This window comes from Pteropus alecto, unplaced genomic scaffold (genome assembly GCF_000325575.1).
Source record: "Pteropus alecto unplaced genomic scaffold, ASM32557v1 scaffold66, whole genome shotgun sequence".
Taxonomy (NCBI): domain Eukaryota; kingdom Metazoa; phylum Chordata; class Mammalia; order Chiroptera; family Pteropodidae; genus Pteropus; species Pteropus alecto.
In genome coordinates this window covers 299,908-325,917 of record NW_006438869.1, presented here as the reverse complement: position 1 = coordinate 325,917, position 26,010 = coordinate 299,908, and the positions used below count along the sequence as shown (strand labels likewise).

The window sequence follows — 26,010 nt, the reverse complement described above, 5'->3', positions numbered from 1 at the left end:
TGGCAGCGAGCCGCACTTTTTTTTTTTCTAAATGGGAAATGGGTTAAGAGCAGAGCGCAGTGGGTTAAAAACACCAACTCTAGACTTAGGAGCTGAATCTCACTAGCCGTGGACCTTGGCAAGACTTATCAGAGGACGGGTGTGAGAAATGCAGGACTTAACGTGTGTAAAGTACAGAGAATAGCACCTAGCAGATGGCATACGTCGTTTAAGTGTTAGCTATTTTTGTTAGCTGCTTTGCCAGTAATCATGTTATCATTTCCATGCGCAGTATTAGATGGAGATTAAACCAAAATATAATTTCGTGACATTTGGAAAGAGTACGCCTTGATCTGCACATAGATTTCTGTATATTCCTGTTGCTACCTGTGCCCCGATGTCTTTGCTTTGTCCTTTACCCACTATCCCCGGCCCCTCCCAGTTTAACCTGTTGCCCAGTTTACAATAGGAGTTTCCAGCTCCCCACAAGGAGTTTTACCACCCCAGCTTCTCGGTTCCTTAATTAACTGTGGTTTGAAGGAGTAAAGAATGAACTCAGGCTACTCAGAGCCACCTGTATTCTGCCTGGGAGGTTTCACTGCTCAGTGTTTACCCAGAAGTCAGCTTAGTCTTGAAGCTCTAACACTGGGTTTTATAAAAAAAATTAAATCAGTACACTTTTGGTAGACTATTTACAAAACAATCATGTCGGTGCTTATATAGTAATAGGAGAAGGCAAATATGAATCATGGCAGCACATTTTGCAATCGAAAGTCATTGCCGGAGGCCATATTTCAACAATCATGTTTGTGCGATGAATGGATTAGCTAGGATGATTAATATCGAATATTAAAAAAAATTATCTACAAAGTATTCAACTCAAATTTACAGGCTTTATGTTACTATTTAACTTCCAAACAGCGGTCAGTCATATTGGCTACCATGTTTAAGTTCCATTTCATCATAGGGTTCTTTCAGAGATATCAGAAGAGAGGGGTAGGAGGAAGAGACGTGCCCATTATTTGGGGGAAATTAGCATGTACTAAGAAAATCAGTGTTATTGAAAGTCGCATCTCTGGATCTCACCGTGTTGTCTGTGCTCACCCTGGTTGACCTTGTGGTTATTCTCCCTGACCTTCGTTTGGCCTCTGGTGAGCTCGATCACCACCACCTGTCCTGGTCCTCTCCCCTCTCCTAACTCAGTGCTCTCCTAGCTCTTCTTATGCATCCATAGCTGTTCATTTTCTGATTCCTTAGAAAGCAGCATCGATAAATTCTCTCTGCCACTACTGAGCTCTGTTATTGTGGTGGCAAATTCTACCTACAGATTTTCTGATGTCGTTGAACTATTCTTATGTTTCTGGATTAAACGTATCCCATATAAAAGAGAGAGAGAGAGAGAGAGAGAGAGAGAAAAGGATATGCTAACACAGATATTTCCTTAGGAATATTTTCAGCCTTGTTTTTAAATGAGGTGGACCGTGGGGTTTTTTAACCTCATAATGTCCTTCTCTAGCCTTAGTATTAAGGTGATCGAGATCATAATAAAACTGAAGAGACAAGAGAAGATTTGCTTCTTGGTCTAATCTCTGGAATAATTTGTTAGTTTTACCTGTAAAATTTACAGGTAAAACTGAACCTGCAGCCCTTTTTCGGCATACTGTGCTTCTTGGGAGTTTATTGTGTATTTTGTTTGGGTGTTGGAAACTGTAATAACGAAAGAGTATAACGGAACTGTATTTTTAAAGGCTTTTTTTTTTAAATGAAGGGAGTATGCATATTATTATAGGCAGAAGGGAAGGGACTTTATAACATCGAGGATATTAGAGGGAAAAGGAGGTAATTTAGGGAAGGGATTAAAGATGAGGGAAAGGATGGGTCCGAAGCCGAGTTGGAGGGACTAGTCTTAGAAAGGAGGGTGAGGCACCCTGATTCTGATTTTAAAGGAAGAGTTGAAAAGATAGATATTGACGCAGGCATATTTTCAGAGATGTTGGTTGGTGCAGGAATTTTCTACCAAGGTCTTCTGGATATCCAGTAAGATAGAAGGCCATGTGATACACAAAGTTGAGAGAGGCAGACCTTTTGGATGAAAACACAGCAAAATCAAAATAGAAGAAAATATGCAGATTATCCAGCTTTGATTTATTGTGCACCATAAAAATATACAGTTTTAATGGGGAAGCTCATTAGAAGTTAAATAAAGGAAATTACGCAAAATTGACAGAACTTGTACCGTTAATTCATTTTTCCCCTCTACGTGGTTCCTTTTATCACCCGAGGGTGCTTTAGGAAGTAGTGTAACCACTTTCTCATTGCTTAGTATAGGATCCAAACCCTCAAATACGTCTCTTCATTCTGGTTTCTGTTAGTCACTCCTTTAATTCTTCTAAATGCAAAGAAAGATAAATGCATGGGAAGCAGGTTAACGTAGATCTTTTCTTTCATCTTGTCTAAGCCTCCAGTCACCTCTCCTTTCTACGAATGAATACTTCCTTTAACTCTATACACACCTGTGAACATGTGTATTTATAGAAACCATGTTCAAAGAAGAGATATTAGTGCTAATTCCCTAACTGAATTATAAACTACTGGAAGGACCATTTATTAATAACTTTTTTATAGCCCCAGTGCCTTGTACATACTTCGCCATGAATAAGTATTTTGTGTTAATTGCCTTGCCTAAGAAATGAAGAAATTTATAGAAAATATTAAAAAGACTCAAGATACCATACACATTAAAAGTTGAGAAACCAAATACTGATTTCTGTGTGATTCGATTCTGTTTTCCTCTAAGCAGATTAGAACTTTCAGTATATGTCATTTTTTCCCCCAATAATTGAAAGTAGAGACACGCCACGTGTGTTATGCAAAGCTGTTGTTTGAAAATAATCCATGTCTTTCATATCAACGAAGGCGTTTCTACGGGACATGGTATGAGACACGAGTATGTTTCCATATTAGATCTTTTTTAGCATCTGCTTTTGTTGAAAGAGATTAGTCCTGTGCTACACCTATTTTCCTCAAACCAATAACTTTGTTGATTTGACAGTTGTTATGTGCCCGTGTAGTCACCTTATTATTGCTCAAAATGTTAAATCCAAGAAAAAAAGACAATCAGATAACAAGGTTAATTATCAGAGATAATGATAACGTGTGGCACAATGGCAGGCGACTCATCGCATGTTTTTTCAGTGTTAGAAGAGCTAATTAAAGTTGCAAAATGACACATGAATCCTCACACTGGGCTAGAGGCCATTTCATAGATTTTAATAGTGCTTGTAAAAAACTTGTCTCTAAAGAGTGGCTGTTTTTTGATTTCCCTTAGAAAAAAAAAAAAGTGCAAATGAAGCCTAGAAGTAACTGTGGATTTCTCAGCTGGAAAGGACTGGGTGTGTTTAACGAGTCTAATCATGGGGCCAAAATAGAAACCCAGCTCTTCCCAGTCAGCTCACACAGGAGATGGTCTCGTCCACATTCAGAGGTCTTTGTGATGAATCATGCGTATTCTGTGTTATTTTCTGGCCAGCCCAGAGCCGAAAGGAAAACGCACATCTGGCTTGTACATCACCACCCAGCGTCGATGCCTTGCTCGCTCTTTATTGGGTGGCTGTCCTCTGTGCCCTACACATTCTCAGTGTGGATTATGTGACATCCTGGTGGAAACCCCCAGTGGCCCCTCAACGATCACATCGGGGGACCTTCAAATCCTGTCCGAAATGTAATGTTTGCTACCTGACGTGCACTCTCTGTGGTCCCCGGAGGAAACATCATTCATTTCTATCTTTTTATTTATTTATTTTTCCTGTTTAGAAATTGGCCCCTGGTTGCGGGAGTTCCGAGCGAAGGATGCTGTGGATTTCTCGCAGTTAACCTTTGACCCAGGACAGAAAGAACTTGTTGTAGGAGCAAGGTGAGAGATCTTACGTTTTGCCACTGTGGATATTTTTGGGCTTCACTTGACATCCGGGTAGTTACGCGTGGGCTGCTCTGCCAGAGGGGACGGATGCTACGTGCTATTTCTTCTAAGAATGAAATACAGTATGAGTATCATAAAGTATGCTGCCAAGAACGGAATGACTACTGCTTTTTCCAGTGAGCATTTATCAGTCCCTCCCCATGCTCCAGAAACTGTTCCGATGTGAATTCATTCCCTTTTTCCTCCCATGTAACCTGAGAGGTAGGTATCATCAACCTCCCTATTTTAGAGAGCAGGAAATTGAGGCAGGAAGTGGATAAATACGTTGCCTGGGACATAGCTATGATGTCCAATGAAAAGTGGACCTCGGTTTCACACCCAGGCCACTTGCAGAAACCATATTCTTAACTTCTCACTAGACTCATCCACACAATTTTAGAAACCAAGAGACCATAGTGTCCATTCTGGCCTATGTTATCTTTCTCCGTGACCTTCGGTAAGCCATTTACCAGTCGACTGAGAATTCGAGGAAGTTGTTATTACTTACGCCTCTTAAGATGCACACGCCTCTGCATCCGGGTCACCATTTGACATCCCGGTTTGACAAGGAGGCCGCTGGAGCACAATCAGCACAGATCTTGAGTTGTCTTCCCCACACTTACCATGACTTCCTTAGAAAACATGCACGAGCCCTGCAGTCTAAGCACCTATCCTGCCTGTGCGTTTCGAGAATGATGTATAAAAAACACGTTCTCTTCATCTCCTGGGAAAAATGACATTAAACTTGAAGAAAGTGGCCATTTGTAAATTTGAACTCTTCTGTGACATCCAAGGAAAGAGCTTTGAGCAGTGGAGTGCTCATGTCTTTTTTTTGCCCTAACTTACTAGATGATAAAATATACCTTTCCTAGCAAGAGAGATTGTACAGTTTGCACATAGACCTGAGTGAAGCTAAGTCTGGCTTAGGTTCTGAGCACCTCAGACACACATCAAGTATTTTCTAGGATCATTGCTTTTGCCCTCAGATCTTACAGAGGCCTTGCGCATCCACCCATCACTTGAAGATGTTAAGTTGTGTGGTCATAATTTTAAATGAATAGAAGTAGGTTTAGTTCCTGGCACTGAGCATGTCGCCTGCATCTCTTTCGATATTTGTGTGCACTAGATTTGGGCTCACTCGGTGTGCTTTGGGAATACTTGGGGGGTTTCTGACGCTGACTTTCATCAGCTTTTATCCCTGGGATCTTGGCTGTGTATTGCAGTGAGTTTTAACTAGTCTCATATTGACAAGGGAACAAGGGAGTTGCAGTCTCTCGACCCCAAAGCTAAGCCTTAGGGAGGAGAACGAGGTCTTTCCATTAGCCAATGGGGAACTGTGAGCCTAACTGGTATAGCTGTGTCTAGCATCCCTCATTCAGCTTTGAAAAGAACTTTGGAAAAGGTTTCCTCATGAGTTTGACTCAAAAGACTCTCCCTTGTTTCTGGAGGTTGGACAGGCAGCACAGGTGTACACACTCTGCCGGTGGTTGGTGTTTGGTCAATGACATTTTATCCTAATGGATGTGAGCAGCCACTGAGCTAAATGGAACTTAGAAGAGACACGTCATGGTCCTGTCCTGGCTGGAGACAGCACGTGGGGAGTGACCCCATGGGGTACCCATTCCCGAAGGCCTCCATCCCAGTGGCCCTGGAGGTCTCCATCTGTGTTCCTGAAAGTCTCAATTCACCTCATCTCACACAGCCCCCGCCTGGCCACGCCGGGGCGAACGGACTAGACACTGAGTCAGCCCAGCATGTGGTATGGCGTGGTGACCTGGAGAAATAGGAGCTCCAGATTTAGCACAGAAAAGTCCAGGATGTGCAGTTAAATTTAAGTTTGATAAGCACCCCGAGGAGCATGGGTTGTATTTTCCGTCTCGGGACACTGCTGCACATCATAGATGCTCGATAAACTACAGAAAGGAGGAAAGCGGACGTGCTTAGCTGCGTGACCTTGAGCCCGTTTCAGAGTCTAATTTTCGTATCTTTAAAATTGATATAATTATTTCTAGTACTTTTAGCGGTTATGAGGATTCGATGAAATAATCCATGAAAAGCGATTGTCACAGTGGCAGGCAGCCGGTAAGCACGCCGCGGTAGGAAGCTTTGCGGATGTCTATGGATGTCTATGGGTTTGGCATACGTGTGCAAATATATTTCTGGCAGATGCCACTGAGAGAGAATAGCCATTTTACCTGGGAAACTGGGTGGGATTAAGCTCAGAATGTTTGAGAGGGAGTACGAGCGAGCCAGTTATAAAACTTTAAAAATAACCCAGCCCTCTGATTCCTGTTTGGGAGGGCTTGACCTCGCAAAAGAAGTTTAGAAAGTAGGTGTATATTTCAGAAATCTCTAATGGTTTAAATATATGAGTGGTGGAAAAATACAATGAGAGTCATTTTTTTTTTTTCATGTTAACACTAGGCATTGTAAAGCCATTTATTAGATGGTTTTACTTTATACTAGCGATACTTTATGTTGCTCAAATTCAATTCAGTTAAAGATTCTTTGTGTGTTTTTTTTTTTTTTTGGGTTTTTTTTTTTTTTTTTTATTTTTTTTTTTTTTTTGCAAAAAGAAGTTCATTGTGCTGCAAAAGCAAAACGCATCTTCAGGCTATTTGGGTTATGTAGTTCCAGAAGGTCCTCGTGTCTGAATTTATATAATTTCTTAAAGGATCCCTAAACTTATCACTTCTAAGGATCACGTTGTCTTCCATAATATTTTAAAAGCATTGACATTCGCATCCTGTTTTACCAAAATGTAATAATGTTGCTGTTTTCAGTAATGAGATCCAGGCATTTTTTTTCTAGAAAATGAGGAAAATACAGTAAAGCATAAAGGAAAAAAACGCAATTTCAAAAATAAGCACGGTTAACCTTTTCAGTTATTTCCCTGAGTTATTTGATTTCTGTTGGTTTATACTATTGGGATACTATTTTATGAATGATTTTTATAATTCTTTGTCAAAAAAAAAAAATCCTATGAAATGCAGTTCTCATAATATGTGGGGAAAAAAGAAATTCCGGAATTAAAGAATATGTCGTGGTTAGAGGTTTTTGTGTAGATAATTATGAAAGTAATGATAGTCAGAATAGATCATAAAGTTGATTAAGTGTAATTTTCGTGTGTATAGGATTATAACAACATATGCAAGAAAGGGTGATTACATTTTGATTCTCCAAATGAATGTGTTGATATTAGTGTTTCAGGTTCATTGTAAGAATGACGAGTGATTCTGTGCTGCATTTAAATGTTATTCCAAGTGGCAACTAACTTGGTCCTCATACCATGCCGTATTTGACAATAAGCAGGGCATTTATAAACTAGCCATATTTTTACCAAGCATAAAGCCACACAGCAGTAAGGAAGAAGAGCTTTTCATTGAGGAGAATGAGAGTTTATTGCAGCTTTTTTTGCTTGTTTCTTGATCTTTCTGTTTTCTTCGTTTTATGATTTGATATCTGATTGTCTTACTCTTCCTTAACAAGAGTCAGTGTCATATAAACACATAAATTGAAGGGCATAGTCTTGCAACCTATGATATTTTAGTAAGAACACTCACCTGTAAGCTCTCACACAAGCCCCTGTGAGTCCGGGAGGCTCAACCACCTCTTGGTGAGTAAGGCGGTGGAATTGAAGCCTGTAGACCCAATATTTGGGTCAGGTGACTATCTGAATTGATGACAGATATAATGACTGATGTCCTTGGAAATTTTTAATTTTAATTCTATTAAAATTGCATCACAGAATGGGAACATTATAAAAAGAATAAGATAAGAGTTAATGGGGATGCCTGAGTCTCCCCTCACACCTGACGTGATGTGAGTCCCCTCCCTCTGAGCACCTGGCATGGAACTTGCCATTATAGTCAATGGGCTGTTTCCATGTATTGGAAGATATTTCATTATATATGTCTGTGCAACAAATAGTATAGACTCGTAATCATCATGTGCATTACCAAAAACTAAAACTAAAACCCAAGTGTTTCCAACGCACGACAAACCGGTCTTAGAAATTTTTAGTGTATTATTTTGAACTGTTTGTTTTGCTTGTGGTTTGAATCTACAAAACTCAAGATAAACAGGAAAGATAAGTGACTTCTGTTGTGCGGGGTCTGAATTTGCTTTAAGCCTTCCAAGCTTGTACGCCCCTAAGAGCACAGTGAGTGAATGGGCAGGCTTCTGTTTAATTGGAATGGCTTACCTTTTTCAAAATGATTTTGCCACTGGTTCTAAACAAAGGGAGAAAAATTTTAGATTCATGTAATAGACATTTAGAAAAATTGACTAATGTCATTCTCTCTTTTTTGCGGTTATAATTCCTATTTTTATTTTTAAGTTTTCCCTTGGAATTAATCCATTGGAAGCAGCATATAATTAAAAGAAAACTGGAGATTTTATGAGATTTCTGTTTCTAGTATCCACAACCTCTACTTTCCAAAAGCTATATTTTAGTCAAGTTTACATTAAAGTTTTTTTTAGTTGAATGAAATCAGCAATTAGGAGTGAATCTGAAAGGCAGTAGGTCTCCATCCTGCGAAGGAGCTCCAGGTAATGTGATCTTTATATTGTATTTACATTAATTACAACTTAGGATAAGCAGCTGGTAATGAAGAGTGATGTTTTTCATTCGTTCTCTTCATTTTTACCCCTCCCGGCCTAGAATTTTTTTAAACCTGTACTTTATAGTTTAAATGTTTTCTCTATCCTTTCCTTCTGCATATAAGTGTGTTTTTTTCTCTCGAAAGTCTCTGTGCTCATCTGTCACTTCCTTCCACTGTTTCTCCCTTTTCTTCCAACAGGCCTATTTGATTAATTAACGTAATCTGTGTTCAAAAGTTCGCTCTTTGGCTGGGGGCTTTGTTAAACTTTGTCCAACATTTACCAAACATTAGTTCATTTGAATTCTTCTTCTTCTGCCCACTACTCCCTGCCCAGATGATTCAGAGGGCTGTGAGGTGGTCCTGGAGTGTGGGCTTTTAACAAACGAGTGGTCTACAGACACTCTCCTGAGAAGCACTTGTAACCATTGTTTCCTTTTGCTGTTGTAAAAAACAAAATGATCTCTGCACTTTCTTCCCTGCTGAAGAACAGATGAGCCTAGCAGCGTAATTATTTATTTTGTTTTATATATATAGATGATATAGATATAGACATATAGATATGTAGTCTTCCCTTTTCTCAGATTCCTTGAATGAGCCAGCAAAAGAGTTAGATAAAAATGAATCAACCTCTTTTCTTTGAGTGTGTATGTGTGATACAATATTTGACTTTTGAGAGCTTTTGTCCTTGTTGGTCCCACATCCGGTTTGTCAGAATTTATTAGTTGATTTTTCACAACTCTTCATTCATCATTTATATCATTTATGTCAGGAAGTATCTTAGGTATTGGGGAAACAAAGATGAATACTTTAGTGCAAAGGTTGGCAAGCTAAGGCCGGAGTTGGCCTCCTGTTTTTGTAAATAAAGTTTTATTGGGACACAGCCACACCCATTCGTTTGCATATTACCCAGGGCTGCTTTAAGAGGTTTACATACAGAGATGAGTACTTGCAAATGAGACAGCAAAGGTCAAGCTTTTGCTATTCGGCCCTTAAAGAAAAATTTTACTGTCTCCTGGCCTGGTGGGTGTGGGGGTACACAAGCAATTTAGTTTTCCCAAGTGGGCCTAAGTAAAAGGCCTTGGAAGCACCAAGAGTCAAGGAGCATGGAGGTCCTTGCAGGTGAGAAGGGTACACTGAGAAAGTGGTCCCAACTCATTGGAGATGAGCCTGGCAGGTGTGAAAGTGTCTTCCTGCCGCAAAAGGACCACACCACAGGGGTGAGTCTGAGATCCTGATGAGGCTTGACTGGATCCGTGGTGGCTGAGAGGGAAGTTATTGCAGGTGAGGTCTGAGCTTTAGGTGGGGTCAGATTATGGACCAATTTGGACTTAATCCTCTAGATTCCTGATTCCAGTTCAGGCAATCATGGGAGTTACCTGAGAGGCCTTCCAAGAAAGCAGAGGTATGGGCGTCTCATCAGATCATCTGAATTAGAATCTCTGGAAGAAGTTCTGGAATGTTTGTTTTAATCAAGCTCCCGTTGATCTGCCTGCCTGGCAAATTTGAGAACCTCTCCCGAAGTCATTAGTTGCTCAGGAGATGTTTAAGGCTACTTGTTTACATGCTCAGATTTGCATTCGGAAGATACTTTCACTATATTGTGTGCAGAATGTTCTAGAGTTTGGAGAATCTGGAAATAAAAACAGCGGTTGGGGGCTGTGGATCAGGTGGCAGCAGAGAACTTAAACTTAGTCAATGAGGGTGGAAATGGAGAGAAGTTATATTTGAGACCTATTTTACAGCTGGGTTTGACAGTGATTGATGGCGAACAGAATTGGGTGGTTGAGGGCAGGGGCCAAATGTGAGATTTGGGAGCAAGATTTGGGAATGTGGCTTGTGTTTACGTTAGCTGGGGCTGAGCTTTAATTCTTGATAATTTGAAGATACATCAAAAATTCTCCCAGTTTGCTAATTCTCAGGACAACCCAGAAAATAATTGTATATGGAGATAATTCGAACAGTGAATATTCCTAGGAAAACACAGGTTAAAGGAATCATAGGATAATTCAGTTGGTGTTTTTCAAGTGAAAAATGATCTCTATTAACTGAAAAACGGAAAGGAACAAATCGAATACCCAATGGACCCACAAAGGCAAAAGTCATGAGTTCAGTTTAGAGCAATAAGTCATCATCTGTAATCCTCAAGGCACTTAGAGATTTGTGAGAAACATTTAAAGCGCAGTAAAATTTTAAATTATCATTGTAATTAACAACATTGGTTAACAACTTGCCCCTAAATATGCTATAGGAAAAGGCTTTTCTGATTTTATATCTCTTAAATTTGCTAAGAACATTGGTCTTAATTGTAGTATGCCGCTAAAAATCTGTCTTTATTTCATTCCATTTGCCAAATACCAAGAGGCTATCCATCTACTTCTGTGACTTTTAATCTTGATGTTTAAACATACCATAGTGCTGTTAAAACTGATGTTGGTTTTGATGTGTTCTTTGAAACCTATTTCTAATAACCAGGATTTATAAGAGATTTAAAATAGGCTTTTTGGGGATGAAATAAGCCAGTGCAATTCTGGGAGAGTAAGTACTGAACACATGTGGTAACAACAATAATAAAATCAAAATTGTAAAAAATCTTTGATAGCCCAAAGTACATATATTTATATAGTTTTTGAGGAGGGCAGAAAAAATTCTGAATGAGACGGAAGCTCATAAAATGACCAAATTATACATTTGTTACAGTATTTAAAAATATATTAGCACAGGAAAAAGATTCGGCCTTCGGAAGCTGTGATCTAAATGTGATTCAACTATTTAAATATAGTGCTCTATATTTGGAATAGTTTGATAATTTTGAAATATAATTAAACTCCCTCAAACTTGTGGTAAAAGTAGGTGAAAGAGCTATTTTCGGAATGGCAATAACCACAGAAAAACAGAGCTTTCTAGACTAGTTTCAGTCAACCAGAGTAGCAAGAGTCTTACAAAGAGCAATTATGAATAAGTTGGTGAACTACATAAGTTAGTTGTTTAATGAAATTAAATCTTCATGTTCTTTAAAGCTATTGATATATTAAATATTTACTATTAAATAATTAATTTTTGTAAAAACATTTTGTGCTTTAAAGAATATAGTTCCTACTTTTCTTTAGCTGCAAAGTCACAGGCTTACATTTCAGTCTTCAAATCTATCAGTGCCATTGAAAAGGATGTCATATAGGATGTCACCATGTCAAGCTCTGTGCCAGTTGGATATTGACAGAAGAATGGAATCTGGAAATAAAGAGAATTCGTGGAGAGGATCAAGCTGGCATAGGGACAGGCGAGGTTAGCTTTTCAGTTGATGTCAGCTCTCAGATTTACCCACATGGCGACAGTTTCTATACAGTCTGTGTTTTGTCTTCAAATTGTTTCATGATCAACCATAGCCTGAACTTTAACGTAAGTTTTTGTCACCGTTGTTTAAAACATTTTTTTATAGATTTACCTGCTTTTCTGTCTCCTCTTTCTCTTTGTTCAAAATACATGTCTGTCTGTGCCCATTATTTAGTCTTCTGTTCCTCATTTCTAAGAAAGCCTCTAACCTACCTGCTCGATAAGAACTAGGCATTTTTTCTTTGATTTTATAGCTATATTCATCAGAGACCAATTGAGATATTCTAAGAGAATGTCATTTTAAAGCACCTGTGTCTTTCATAATTAATGGAGGTCAGAGTTAAGTTTTATAGTGTCTCTAGATAAAATGAGTCATTTAGTTAATATGCTCGTGATAGTTCAACCTTTTCTTTAATGCCGGCTGAATTTTATTACTTTACGTGAAGACGCAAACGAACTTTGTCTATTAAGGCCCACACTGTTCCCTCAGAGAATATATTGTTGTGCTTAGTGATTTGTTGCTAATAGGCCACTGAGGGCTGTGACGGGACACGAGGATGAGTTATTCAGTCCTATAGTCAATAAGAAATAAACTCTAGTGAAGAGGGAGACAATGCGCTGAAATGTCTGATGGGGAGAGAATGGATGGTCTTCAGAACCGTCAGCTTATGTCCGCCAGATTGAATGGCTTTGTGATTTGAATTATTGTCTATCGGATCTGTATATTACTTGTATATTAGCATTCCTAAAAGTAATATAGTTATTACATTTGAATGTGCAATGTCAAATTTTATTCCAAGACATTGAAAAAAAAAAAAGTGGGTCCATACCAAGAGGAAACAGTTAATGCTTCTGTTTACGATGGCCATTAAAGGGAACCTATCTGGCACGAGGAAACTGTCTTTGTATCCCCATAACGGGAGGGGGAGGGGCATGGGACTAGGGGACCGCTCCCCGAAGCCGTACAGCGAATCCGCGCTGAGCATCTAACCCCTTCGGCTCGCACAGTGTTGCTTCTACTACTGTTTACTTCTGGGGCGTTATGAAGATTAATGAGACTACTTAAATGTGTTGGGCGGCTCACAGCATTACCCTGCTAGAGAAACTGGCCCCCTATGAAACATTTGGTTAGCATCCCCCGCTGGCTGGGAGCCAGGAGCGTTCGTTCCTCCTTGGTGCTGGAACGTTGGCAGCCTTTCTCTTGAACCTCGCCTGTGTTGTGTTCCCTCTTCTGGGCGCTCACAATCTTAAGATAAAGAGGTTGCCCCTTCTGTAACGCCCTAGAGGACAACCACTTGCGGGGGACCATACATCTTACTTTACCGTGTGAGTGGCCCAACATCTGGGAATATCAATTTTTTATTCCCTTGAGAAGATTTTCTTTCGTTTTGTAACCTTTCACTTCGTAGGTCATTGACCTGAGCTGCAATGCATCAAGCTGTCTGAGGCCATTGCAGGCCCCTCATCTTGCTGGCTGGATTGGAATTTTTCCAACAGCAAAAATGCACTGGGAGTGATCTCTGGAGCCAAACGGTTTGAGGCAAGAGACCTGAGAATAGTAGGGCTCATGCTGTGTTTTGTCAGATTCTAAGGGTCCGGGGGGAGATTAGAGAATTCCACACGTTTCATTGATATTTCATCTTTTAAAATATTTTTTAAATCGTTGAAAATCATGATAGATGAAGTGAATACTGAAATGTGTAATATTACATGTTTCTAATATGGAAAGGTCCAGCAAGGCATTAAATTGTCTCCTTGGCATTTACATGGACCACAGTCATGTATTAAATATTTGAAAGCATCTACCGACTCTTCGTCTCCAAAATCAAACAAATAAAAAAATATGTAATTAATCAACTGACGTAAAAATAGACCTTCTATAGATGTTGAGGCTCTGCAGGCTTATAGATCTGATCATTTCGATTTCAAAATTTTTAAATTAGCATAGTCAACTGACTTTATGATTGACAAGTATTAAATGTGAGTACTTATTGAATACATTTTACTAATGAAGAATTATCTTTTTTATATGCCGAATTTTCATTAGTTTATTTTGAAATACGGTACTGATTTACAAAAAATAAAGACACTTGAAAAGTATTTTTTAGGAATTTATTGAAATATGTCATGATAACAAGTCTTTCATCAGACAGCCGTATGTTCATTCACCTCTGTTGGTCATTTCATATGTCTTATAGGGATTCGTGTTATTTAAACGTAGTAACAGATTGTATCATTTAGTTGTCTAGTTTCATAAAGGAACTTGGGCACTTAAAATGCGTATCGGAAGGCAGTTCCAGAAAGGATTTACGAGAAACAGAGAGACAGAAAGGAGGTACCATTTAATCAGCCAGACCAGTAGAATTAACATGTTCTCTTAATGGGGAGACATATGTCACAGTCAGCTCACAGTCCCAGAGATGAGAATCATTTCCCTAGAAACAAAAGCTTATTATTAACCATGCTGACTTGAATTGTCTCAAAATGGTTTGTAAATGTACTTATGACTGGACAATGAAGATATGAAATAATTGAACTGTGAGAACTATTATTGTGCGTGTGTGTGTGTGTGTCTGTGCACGCACACATGTGTGCGTTTGATGCCAGGGAAATTAGGCAGGGGACATTGGATGACTGATTGGTGAGGCCATGGGGCAAATGGGATAAGGGACACCAAGGTGGGAGATCTTAATCCTAGCTCTTTCTCTGAACCCTAATAGTCTTGGATACATCACACTGCACCTCTTAATTAGAAGCAGTTTACTCATCTACATGCGGAAGGGTATATACTCTCTAATGACAGTCAAGCTCTGGAATTCTTGAATTCTATGATATTTTTTAGGTCAAAACATTGAAGATGGGTTAAAAATCACCCACTTGCATCTTGTAACCCAGAAAATACCGAAGGAAAAGTTCAGCTCTTTTGTGCTTTTCTTCATTAGGCTGCTGGTGATGGTATCTCATACTTACTGTCCTAGTTTTCCTGGTAAGCATCCTCCTCCCTGCCTCTTCCATTCTGTTCTCCACCGCCTCTACCGTGCTGATTTATTACTGATGAGGTGGTTTTTAGGGCACCGTAGTTGTCAGGTGTTTGGAGACAGAGGAGAAATGGATAAAATCTCCTGGTAATGGCCGGGGCGAGGAAGGGTACCTTTACAGACTATTGGGACCTAAGAGGCAGAAAAAGAATGGTCAGCGGAGTTAGACTTGCTTGGGAGATATAGACTGAGATGAGGCATGTTTGCCATTATAATCAGTGCCTTCCTGTCTTAGGCGATTCAGGCTGCTTTAACAAAATACTGAAGACTGTGTAGCTTATAAATAACAGAAATTTATTTCTCATAGTTCCGGAGGCTAGAAGTCCAAGATCAAGGTGGCAGTGTGACTGGCTTCTGGCGAGAGCCCTCTTCCGGCTTGCAGATGGCCAGCTTCTAGCTTTGTGTCCTCACATGGTAGGAGGGGCCAGAGATCTCTGTGGAGTGTCTTTTATGAGGGCGACAATCTCATGCATGAGGGTGCCACCGTCACGGCCCTCACACGTTCCAAAGGCCCCACCTCCTAACGCCATCACCTTTGGGGTTTAGGAGGATTTTAACATGAATTCTGGAAAGACATGAACATTCAGACCATAGCGCTTCTCCCATGGAACACACCTGAAAACTGAATCCAGGGGTTTCAGAGAATGACCACCAAGCCTTCTCCGACCCTCTCCCCAAGGAGAGAGAGGACTTTGAACTTCTCTTTCCAGTTGTCCTTCTGGAGCTCTACAGGACCTTGGGGACACTATCATTTTCTTTCCTCAATGATGTGAGGGCGTTTCCAGCTCTTCCTTTGTGTATATGAGCTGCCTTTCTAGAAAGTCCCCAAACTGCAGTGTGGACATGCACGTGCGTATGTGCATGTGTTGGGGGAGCGGGAGGTGGTCTTGCAATATCCCCAAAGCCCTTAGGTAATTCATTGATTAAAAATGTGAATAGTTTCTTTTATTGGGAATATTTACAGAAAAAAAAGTATTTCTTAAGAGCCAGTGAGTAGGAAAGCATGTGAAGACCGGCTCCCAGAACCAAACAAGACAGATGATGTTTTCTTCTTTTCTGAAAATCCGGTACCAGAGAATGTGCTGAGAATTTCATTGTGTTTGGAAATTTCGACGTTTTTTCATAACTGTCAGAAAGTAGCTGCCAGTAATTGAGTCTTTACAATGGGTCAGACACCCTTCTAAGGGTTTTTTTGGATTTAAAGCTCACAGCAACTCCAAAGGGCGGATGTGACTGTTAGCGTCATTGTACAGATGTGAAGAGTGTGGCGCGCGCTACTGAATGAAGCTTCCTCCCCGAGGTCGTATGGTGGCAGAGCTCTGGTGTTTGCACAAATATCCTGAACCACTAGGCAACACTGTCTATCACAGTCGAGGGGCAGAGACCACTGATAGCTTTTTCAGCCAGGAAGCCACTTAGGAAACCAGCCTGAGGGGCAAGGTCGAAGCCGTGGTGGTCATAGAGACGGTGACTGCCTCGTGGCCAGTAATTGCCTCCGGTGCCACACGTATAGGTGTCTGATGTCTGTCAGGGGAGTCCTGCTGGCCTCGGTTTCACACCAGGTGAGAGCGTGGCGACTCTTCACATGCAAGCTAGCCTCCGGGCACCGAGGCCGCATTTCCTCCCCTGCAGGGTGGTCTTTCTATGGGAAAGCTTGTCTCTGCATGGCAGCTGATGAAAGGAAAATAGACTCTGCCACCATATTCCTTCCTCAAAGACATCCTGAGTCTGATCCTCCCTGGAGGACTATTCCTCAACTGTAATAACGCGAGGGCACACTTTCCGCAGATGGCTTTGCGGTGGAGGCGGCACGTGCCACCAGTGCTTCTGGGAGAACTGGCATTATGGCAGAGGTTAAGTGGTGGCAGGATGATGGCGGTGCCCCCGTGGCGGGGGACAAATCGTGAAGTACCCGAGTGCCCAGGGGATGACGCCAGGACCCGTGAGACCACTCTGAAAGGGAACTCAGTCCCCTCTCTTTCCCCAGCAGTGCGTGCAGGTGTGCCATGGGATGTCAGCTTCTGATTGCTGCCCTCTTCACATCTTCATCCACTCCATAGGCATACCTTGTGGTCCTCGCTAGGCCATGCCCTCGGCCTGACATGGCTGTCACTCGTTACTTCTACTGGACAGTGCGTCTACTTCTGACATCTAAATACCTCCCCAGACAGTGAAAGTAATCTACTTTTGTTTCTTATTGGTGTTGGGAAAATTCTGTTATTCTTTTAGTGCATAGATATAACCTTGGACTGAGGTTCGCAGAGACCCCTCCCCACCATCCTGTGCTCTGCCGGGTCTGCTTTCTGTTAGCATATGCCAATTTCTCCCGCCTTTGCTGGCTACACCTGGGCTGACTTTGTCTCCCATTCATCCCTGGGGTGCTGCTACTGCACCAGCTTGCCATCTGCACGAAGTTAAGGAGGGGTTTGTTTACGATTTAAGTTAGAGGCCAAAGTGACTCACTCAAGGGAGGCCAATTCACTGTTTCTAAAAGCCACAGCATGTGGCCCAAAGCCTAATATGACTGATACTTAAGCTTTTCCCACCCCCATGCTCTGCTGATCTTCGTTGCATATTTCACTGTTCTTCTCCTTCATCATTGAAAACTGATGGTTTCCTCCTTCCCGATTTCCTGTTTCCCACTTGGGCAGCCAGAGCTGACACTTTCTAACCGTGCAAGGCAGACCCACAAGTGCCTGCTTCTAAACTGATTTCACACTGAACCTGTGAAACAAGAAAGAGTAGATTAATCCCTAGACCACTGCTGAATTCAAAACCTGGACATGTTTTCATTATAATCACGGTGAATGCAGGTGATCTGTGAGAATGAAGACCTATGAAGAATGGTTGTGTATCTTACTTAAATTTAGTTTCAGAATCAAATGCCCCTATATATTTTTTTTGGTCCATTTCACATAGATCAAGAGAATCAATTAATAGTGTAGTTTTACCTGAGTCATGCACACACGTGCACACGCACACGCACGCACGCACACACACACACACACTTTGTTCCTTAACTTTGTCACCAATCTCCAATGTGTGTCCGTTTCCATATTGTATGACCCTTTGACCTCTGAGGTACAAGGAAAGCTGTGTTATACACATTCTTAGCAGGAGGATTCTTTGGAAGCCAAAAATCATTAAGTGTTTTTTTCCTTTGTTCTCATGATTTTTATGCACTCTAATCTTTTGCATCTATTGAAAATAAAATTGTTCTCTTTTTTGTATTTTGTAGAAACTACCTCTTCAGGTTACAGCTTGAGGATTTGTCTCTGATCCAGGTAGGTGCAATTTATTTTTCTCGAACTTTCATTTCCCATCCCAATTAGCTCGCCGTTTGAGGGGATGAAGACAGATGTTCGTAAAGGTTTTAATCATGGCCAAGCAGGGATTCGCTTCCTCGGGGGTCGGGCCACAGGAGTCCTGGCTGCTCTATTTGATGTGAATCATCACCTGCTTTAATTCTCAGTTGGCCCTTAACTCCCACTGTGAAGCCCCAGCTCCTTTCATGGGCATCATCTGATTTTTCTCTTCTTCAAATGATAGATAATTCAAAGGACATTTCCTCGGTGTCTGGGAGCATTCTTTTCTGCCCCAGTTAGAATAATCGTTGATGATTTAGTTTGATGCATTTGGCCCTCACATTCTTATGAAAAATCAACCCCCTTAGGAAAATATCCTGTTTCCTCTTTATCATTTATAATTCAATAAATATGAATATATGTTAGAACCACATATAGCAAAGAATAAGTAATGATACATAAAAATGCAATTTACCTACGTCTGTGGTTATCTTTTGGAGAAGGAGCCTGAGATCCTTATGTCTGAATGGGGTATTTATTTTAGTGGCAGTTTTGAATCACAAAGACTCACCTTCCCCTCTAGTCTTTAGAAGGGTCTCCTTGGAGAAGGAGAGGCTTATGGCACGAATGTCTCCATCACCGAGGTTCTGGAACACCCCGTGGAGCAAACCAGAATCCTGGGGCTGTGCGTGGTTTTCAAAAAGTTCTTCAACCAGTTTTAATGTCACCCTCTTAGAACTAGAGTTCTAAGAAGTGATTGAAGAGACATTTATATTATTTTCTTCTCGTTGTGTTGCTGGTTTTTCTGAATATTCGGGCAACATTAGAGTTAGGGCTTAATATTAGATCTGTCTTTTATTCATCGGGGCCTTGAAACAAGCCAATCCCACAAGCAAAGCTAATATTGTTCAAATGCAAGGGATTTGAAGACAGTTGACCTGGTGGCCTAGTTCCATGAGTCTCATTTCAGTCTTCTCTGTGAAATGCCACAAAACACTACCTCCCCTGTCCTGTCATTGCTAGAATTAAATGACGTAAGGCACTCGCAAGAGGTAAGGCGTTGTGCTTCTCAACAAATGTTTGCTTATGTTTTACAAGTGATGACTATAAATAAGTTATCTTCCTAATCATTTCATCATACTGGGCAACGAATTGTCTTTCCACTACGATTTAGTTTGTGCCTAATGTCTTCTAATGAGTTGATTGGTTGGTAAATTATAATGTATTAATAAGAAATCAGAACGATCGGCCATTGAGCCAAAATACTATTTTAAAACTCTGGATTTTAATTATCTTTTATAAAAAATACATAGACCTTTCCATAGTTTAAAACTGTATGGTGTGCTCATTTTCACCGTCATGGTTTTCCATATTATCTGGCATCTTGTGTGTGGTAAAGACTACGATGTGGAGATAGTGTGTGTCTGCAAACGTATTCATTGATTTCCTAGTTTCTTGGCTTGCTTTGCTTCAGAGGGTCTAGAAGGTCGCAATGGGTATACATAATACACTGTACTTGGTTTTTAAATTCAATTCTCCACTAACGGAACCAAGTTTCCCTGGAGTAGTAGCTGATCCCAGGACCTGGGGAGCAAAAGTCGTGATAATCCTAGAAGACTTTGTGGTTTCAGAAATTAAAGAAGTATTCAAAGAATGATGAGGGCCTGTCAGAAAGACCTAAGAGCCAGCCTGAAGTGAGCTTACTGAAGAAACCTGGGGTAATTCGATTATCAAAATAAATGCTGATAGTATCAGATTATAACACATCGAATAATCTGAACCCATGAATATATGCTAACATAAAAATAAATGAATTATGTGGTGCATATATACAATGGAATATTACTCAGCCATAGGAAGAGATGAAATACTGCCATTTGCGACAACTTTGATGGATCTTGAGATTATCATGCTAAATGACCTAAGTCAGATGTAAAGGGTGGAGAAACCATACGATTTCACTCATATGTGGGATGCAACAAATGAACAGGACAAACAAACAAAAAGTCGCAGACACAGATAACAGCATAGTGGTGACCAGAGGGAAATTGAAAGCAACAAATGAACAAGACGAACAAACAAAAAGTCGTAGACACAGGTAACAGCATAGTGGTGACCAGAGGGAAAGGGGGAGGGGGAGGTAGATAAGGGTAAAGGGGTCAAATACATGGTGACGGAAGGAGATTTGACTTTGGGTGGTGAACGCACAATGCAATATACAGATTATATATTATAGAATTATACACTTGAAACCTATATAATTTTATTAACCAATGTCACCCCAATAAATTTAATTTAAAAAAATGAATGAATAAAAAAATGAGGCAGGAGGGAATGCTCTTCACTATAAAATCCCGATGAAGGAATGATTTAATTAGAAAACTATCATTTGGCAACCCTCACACTAAAAATTTATTAAGGCAAAAATGATCAATGAATGCTAATATTTATGGGTAGGAGTTTAATGATGACCAAGATATTTACATAGTCTCAAGTATTCACCTCCAAAATACTTATTAATTATAACAGGAACACTTGCGATTTGATAGTGAAGAAACCAGGCCGATCCCCCCGTAGCCAACCAGTCAAGGGTGACTTCAGCGGTGATGAGACACAGTTAGTATAAGTAGGCATCCTGATTCGATGCACTGAGAACACAGAAAAATTTCTGTGATAGTCTAGCCAAACATAACCAATTTTATCATGAGGAACCCTCACACGAACCAAAACTGAGAGCCATTCTACAAAAAACTTGCCACTACTTTTCAAAAATCACCAAGTCATGAAACGCATAAGAAGAATGAAGATCTATCTCATCATAAAGAAGAAAAAATAGGCCTGCCAATCAAACGAAACACTAGATCCAAACCGCATCTTGGAATAGAAAAAGAATGTGCTGTAAATGACATTATTGTGACAACTGGCAAAATTTTAAGGTCTGTAGATAAAATAGTAGAAATGTATTAATATTAATTTTCTGATTGATAACTCTACTGTGATTGTGTAGGGGAATGTCCTTGTTCTAAGAAAAAAACCTACTAAGTAGGGCTGAATGGTATCATTTCTCCAGCTTATTCTGAAATGATTTAAAAATTACCATATGTGTATACACATATATGTGTATATACATCTAATACACACACATTCATACAGAATAATAAGGCTAATGTGATAAGATGTGAATGCGGGAAATTTAGGAGTCCAGGTGAAGGGTTTTTTAGAGTCCATTGAACGTTTCTTCCAACTTTTCTCAACGTTATTCCAAAATCAATAGATGCAAAAAATCGGGAGGTGCATTTGCCATTGGCGCGTGTGTGGCATCATCGTGGGGTAGGGGAAACCGTGTGTCTCCCGTTGTCATTTCCCGTTGTCATGAGTGCCTGCAGCCCTATCTGGGTTAGGTGACGGATGCCATTGAACCGTAGTCGGAGTATGGGACCCCCTCAGCATCACCACCGGTCAGAGTATAGTCTGTGACAGAGGGCCAGGCAGGGAGACAGGACCTTTCTGAAAGGTGGCCTCCGACCACACGGCCCGGATCACAAACGTCCATGCAGCCCTGAACAGATTGTTACCGCCATGCGATGCTCCCCCCGCGGGCCGGGGCTGCGTGTCCTGCTCCGTAGCCGGCTCTTACCCAGTGTGGGGGAGAGATTGAGCTGGCAGTGCCTCCCCACTCACCGCTTCCCTTCTCGGCCTCCAGTAAGCTGTCTTGTTGATTTCTGTGACTATTTTATTTTAATTTAAATGACTATTTCCAAAGGCGACAAAAAGAATAGACACACAGATAAGGAAGGGCTGTGCGGGCGTAAGAGTCCCCTCCCATGGAAATGGAACTGCAGCCTGGTAGGTAATTTAAGATAATCTGGCGGTGGTCACATTGAAGCAGGTACAAAGAAACGGGCAAAAGTATTTTTAATAATAGATTTTACTTAACTCCCAAAAACTATCATTTTAGCATGTACTCATTATGTTGTAAGAAATCGAGATGTCGCATCCTATTTTTTTAAATGTTAAGTCTTTGAGCTCGGGTGGGTATCTGTTCTTGGAGCGTATTCCCGTGCGGACTAGCCAGCATTCAGAAGCTCAGTGTGGCTCATGCTGCCCAGCTGGATGGTGATTCTAGATCTGCGGTGACAGACCTTCAGTTATGTTTTAAAAACGTTTTTTTGTTTTGTTTTGTTTTTATTTATTTTTATTTTTTCTATCAGGGAGCATCTGGATTTGATTTGGACGTCTCAGGCTAATAATTTTCTCCTCTCTCCCTCCAAGTAAAGAAAATAGTTGAAACATGGGGAAATGAGGGAGCGGAGACCAGGGCGGACAGACGATTTGCAGGAACGGAGAAAATCAGAACTGAGAACGCGCGACAGCCCATACTCGACGCCAGATGAGCTTTATTTTCCCTTGTCCCTCCCTTCGTGACAGCAGGTCTCGCTCCCCGGTGGCGGCTTGCGTTATCTTTGTCTCTCCCATCCATCACCCACGTCAGCCTCGGACGCCTCCACCGAGTCTGTAACGTCAGGCCGCTTACAGCTTCCCACGCTGCAGGCTCGATCCCGACTTTGAGCGTTGGCTCTCGCTTTCATCTCTCTCGGAAACTCTTTTACCCTATCCTCGTCTCAATCTAGAAAAAGATTTTCGCTCCTGAGTCCCACTTGAGCGCCCCATGCTGAGTCCGTCTGGGCCGAGGACCCTGTGATGCTATGAAATGACGAGCACCTATTGCCTCCCGTTGCAATTCGCTGCGTGAGCTGCGAGGAGCATTTTTATTTCTCTTTGTCTCCTCAGGAGCAGATCGAGCAGATCGTTAGATTAGGTTACCTGTCAGGTGGTAGACTCAAAAGAAATTTTTAGAAGTTTTCATCCCATGATATTTATTATCATGCTCATTCTTTATCTTTTTTAACTTGCTTTTAGCGGAGTGTGGGTAAACTTCATATTTTTGTCCTTACATTCAAGAGAGAGTAACACAACCCAGAGGCTAGTGCCCTGAGAACTGCTTGCTGAAAGAGGCCTCCTGAAACACAGGTGCGCGTACTGTCACCCTGAAGGATGATTCTAGAACAATACAGGAAAGTCCTGACGAATCCTCGTCCCATTCACCTGTCTGCTCAGTACTCCTCCACACCTTTCCTCTCCCCCAAAATCCTTTCCTGCCTGATACCGTTTTAAAATCAGTAATGAGAAAGTTTTTTTTTTTTTTTTAAATTGAGTTAGTGATTTTCATAAAATTCTAGAGACGCCCACACCCTATCAGTGACCCCCAGAGTCAGTGTGCTGCATCGCATAGAGCAGCCAGCACAGTTCCCGGCCACAGCAGGAGCACGCGAACGCCCCTCCCTCCCCTCTCCTTCCTCGGGTCAGGGTGGTCCCCGTGTGGTGGCTTGTTGATCCCAGAGAGCAGAAGAGGGGGTTCCACCTCTCATTCTTGCCACAGGGGTGAGGGGGAGGATGGGAGATGAGCCGCTGGCAAGGACTCATGGGAGTCAGAGTATCTCATCCCACCAGAGGTGGTCATGTCTTGTGGCTCAGGATGTGGAACCATGCTGGCTGACATCCACTGATAAGAAAAACGGGCTTTTGTGGGACGGCTTCGGAATGCGACAGCTCACTGCCAGCTTGATGCTGAGGGCATTCTGGACCTGAGTCAGCAGTTGTCTCGTTCCTTCTCCCGCGGGAAGTCGGGACATCACCCGTGGAGCTTCTGAAGCAGTGACGATCTGAGCAAGGGTTGGGATGGGACACAATCTGCTCCCCCGCGTGAACGGTATCCATCTGGGGTAAACCTCGGGTTCACCACAAAAATATTCGCGTATAAATATCTCATGAGATAAAATAACTGTATTTGGAATACGTGTTATGCTTTTCAAATAGACATACTTTAACCTATTAAAGTGAAAGATCAAGGGTTGCTTTTAATTTAAAGAAATAGAATCTGGTTTTCATCAGTGGCTAGAAAATCAAATATTAATGGGATATGTATATTTATGAGACAGCTTTCCATTCAGAGGCTGTGATAAATTTCCTCGCAGCTCACCACGTGCTAAAATCTAGCCATCTCGTATCTTGAAAACCAGTCATTTTCTGGCATCGTGATGGAAGATGTGGCAGTTTACCATTATGCATCTCTCCCACTTCTTGTCACCATAACAGATTCAGCTCTTCAAGCATCACTTTTTCTTCTTGCTTTGATCACAGTGATTACTTTGCAAGAACAAAGCTTTCTGAAAAAAAAAAACCATGAAAATGTGGCTGCCTCCAGACTAACTCACGTCTGCTCACCTGGGATCACACTCGAGGTGGCCCGAGGTCGCCGCCGCTAAGCACACAAAGGGACCGCAGCTCATTTAACCTCGCCGTCTTTCTAACGGTCTTCTGGGAAATAGCTCAAAATCCATTTTTATATTGTTTCGCTACTGAGGGAAAGACATTCACAGCCCGTTTCCCACTTACAACTGCTGGAGTAAGCAGAAAAATTGAAACCCGTGTTCCACTTTGCCACCTGCCTCTCTGTTTTCTAAGCTGTTAAATCTCTGACTATCTGGTCCATACCGATAGAGAATTCTCTGGAAAGTTAAGATAGACGTTAACTTTGTTTCCTTTATATTTGAGTCTGGGGAATTGAATTTCAATTTCCAAGCCAGTGTTTGTCGACTGGGGTCTGTTTCACCACGTGGGAACATCTGGTTGTCACCCTGGAGGCGAAGGCTGCTGCTGGCCTCTGGGTGGGGGGGACACCGAGCACGCTGCTGGGCTGAGGGCAGCCCCTCCACACTCGGCGGAGGATTCCCTGGCTCTGAGTGGGATCGGTGCCAGGGTTCAGGAGCCTCGAGTCAGAGGATGGCTACCCCAGCTTCCAAGTAGTCTGCAGAAGCCACTTTTCTAGTTGGTGAAGTTGGCGTTACTTGATTAAATCTGTAAGATTTTTGATGTGCTTAGGGAATCTTTCCCCTTAGATTTCTTCATATATTTAACTAGACACGTGTACAAATCCTTAGTGGCCATTTCTAAAGAAGCTGCTTGGATTCTCGAGTTTAAATTGCTTCCTTGTATTAATATGAAATTAAATGTAAAATAAATTGAAGCCATTCATAATACTGATCCTCTCTTTAATGGGTCATAACAATATGATATAACTACCCACTGTTGGAATTCTTCTGTATAATTTAAAGAATGATGCATTAATTAATAATTTAGAATGAATAACTATTCAAATGAGATATCGACATTAATTCTTTTTTTAAAATCAAGTTTTATATTTATATTGAACAAGGAGAGACTGGTCTCCCCTGCAGTCCTCGAAAATCATGCTTCTAAATTTTATCTGTCTTCCGCCTTTCTTAGTCGGATGCATTTTTTAAATCATTGTGTTGAGCAGGGGAAAGGCATCTTGGAGATACTCTTTATTAAACTCCGTCAGGGGTCTGCAAAGTAAGGCGTGCAGATGATAGTTCAAGTGTCATGGGAGCAGATCCACACTCTATTTACACGTTTGCCACCGGTGATCGTAGTGAATGAAGTTTGTGGGAACACAGACACATCCATTCCTTTATATATCGTCCACGACCACTACATCAGCAGGGCTGACCAGTTGTAACAGAGGCTGCCTGACCCACGAAGTCCAAAATATTTGCTTTCTGACCCTTTAAGGAGAAGTCCGTCACCTGTTATGGAACCTTGTACATAGCGAGTCCGCGACAAGTGTTTCCTGAATGAGTGAGAGAACAGAATATAATGCCGCGTAATTCTTTGGTTTCGTTTTTGCTGTTTTTCCTCATCAGGTTGGGTCGATG

General features: G+C 41.3%; 1 protein-coding gene across 1 annotated transcript in view; it reads left to right on the top strand.

The window, feature by feature from the left end:
- The window catches only part of SEMA5A (semaphorin 5A), a 411,791-nt gene that overhangs the window by 177,984 nt on the left and 207,797 nt on the right, over positions 1 to 26,010 (top strand). Inside the window, 2 exon segments of the mRNA XM_006915860.3 lie at positions 3,793 to 3,892; positions 18,148 to 18,193. Coding sequence (XP_006915922.1) covers positions 3,793 to 3,892; positions 18,148 to 18,193 — 146 coding nt within the window.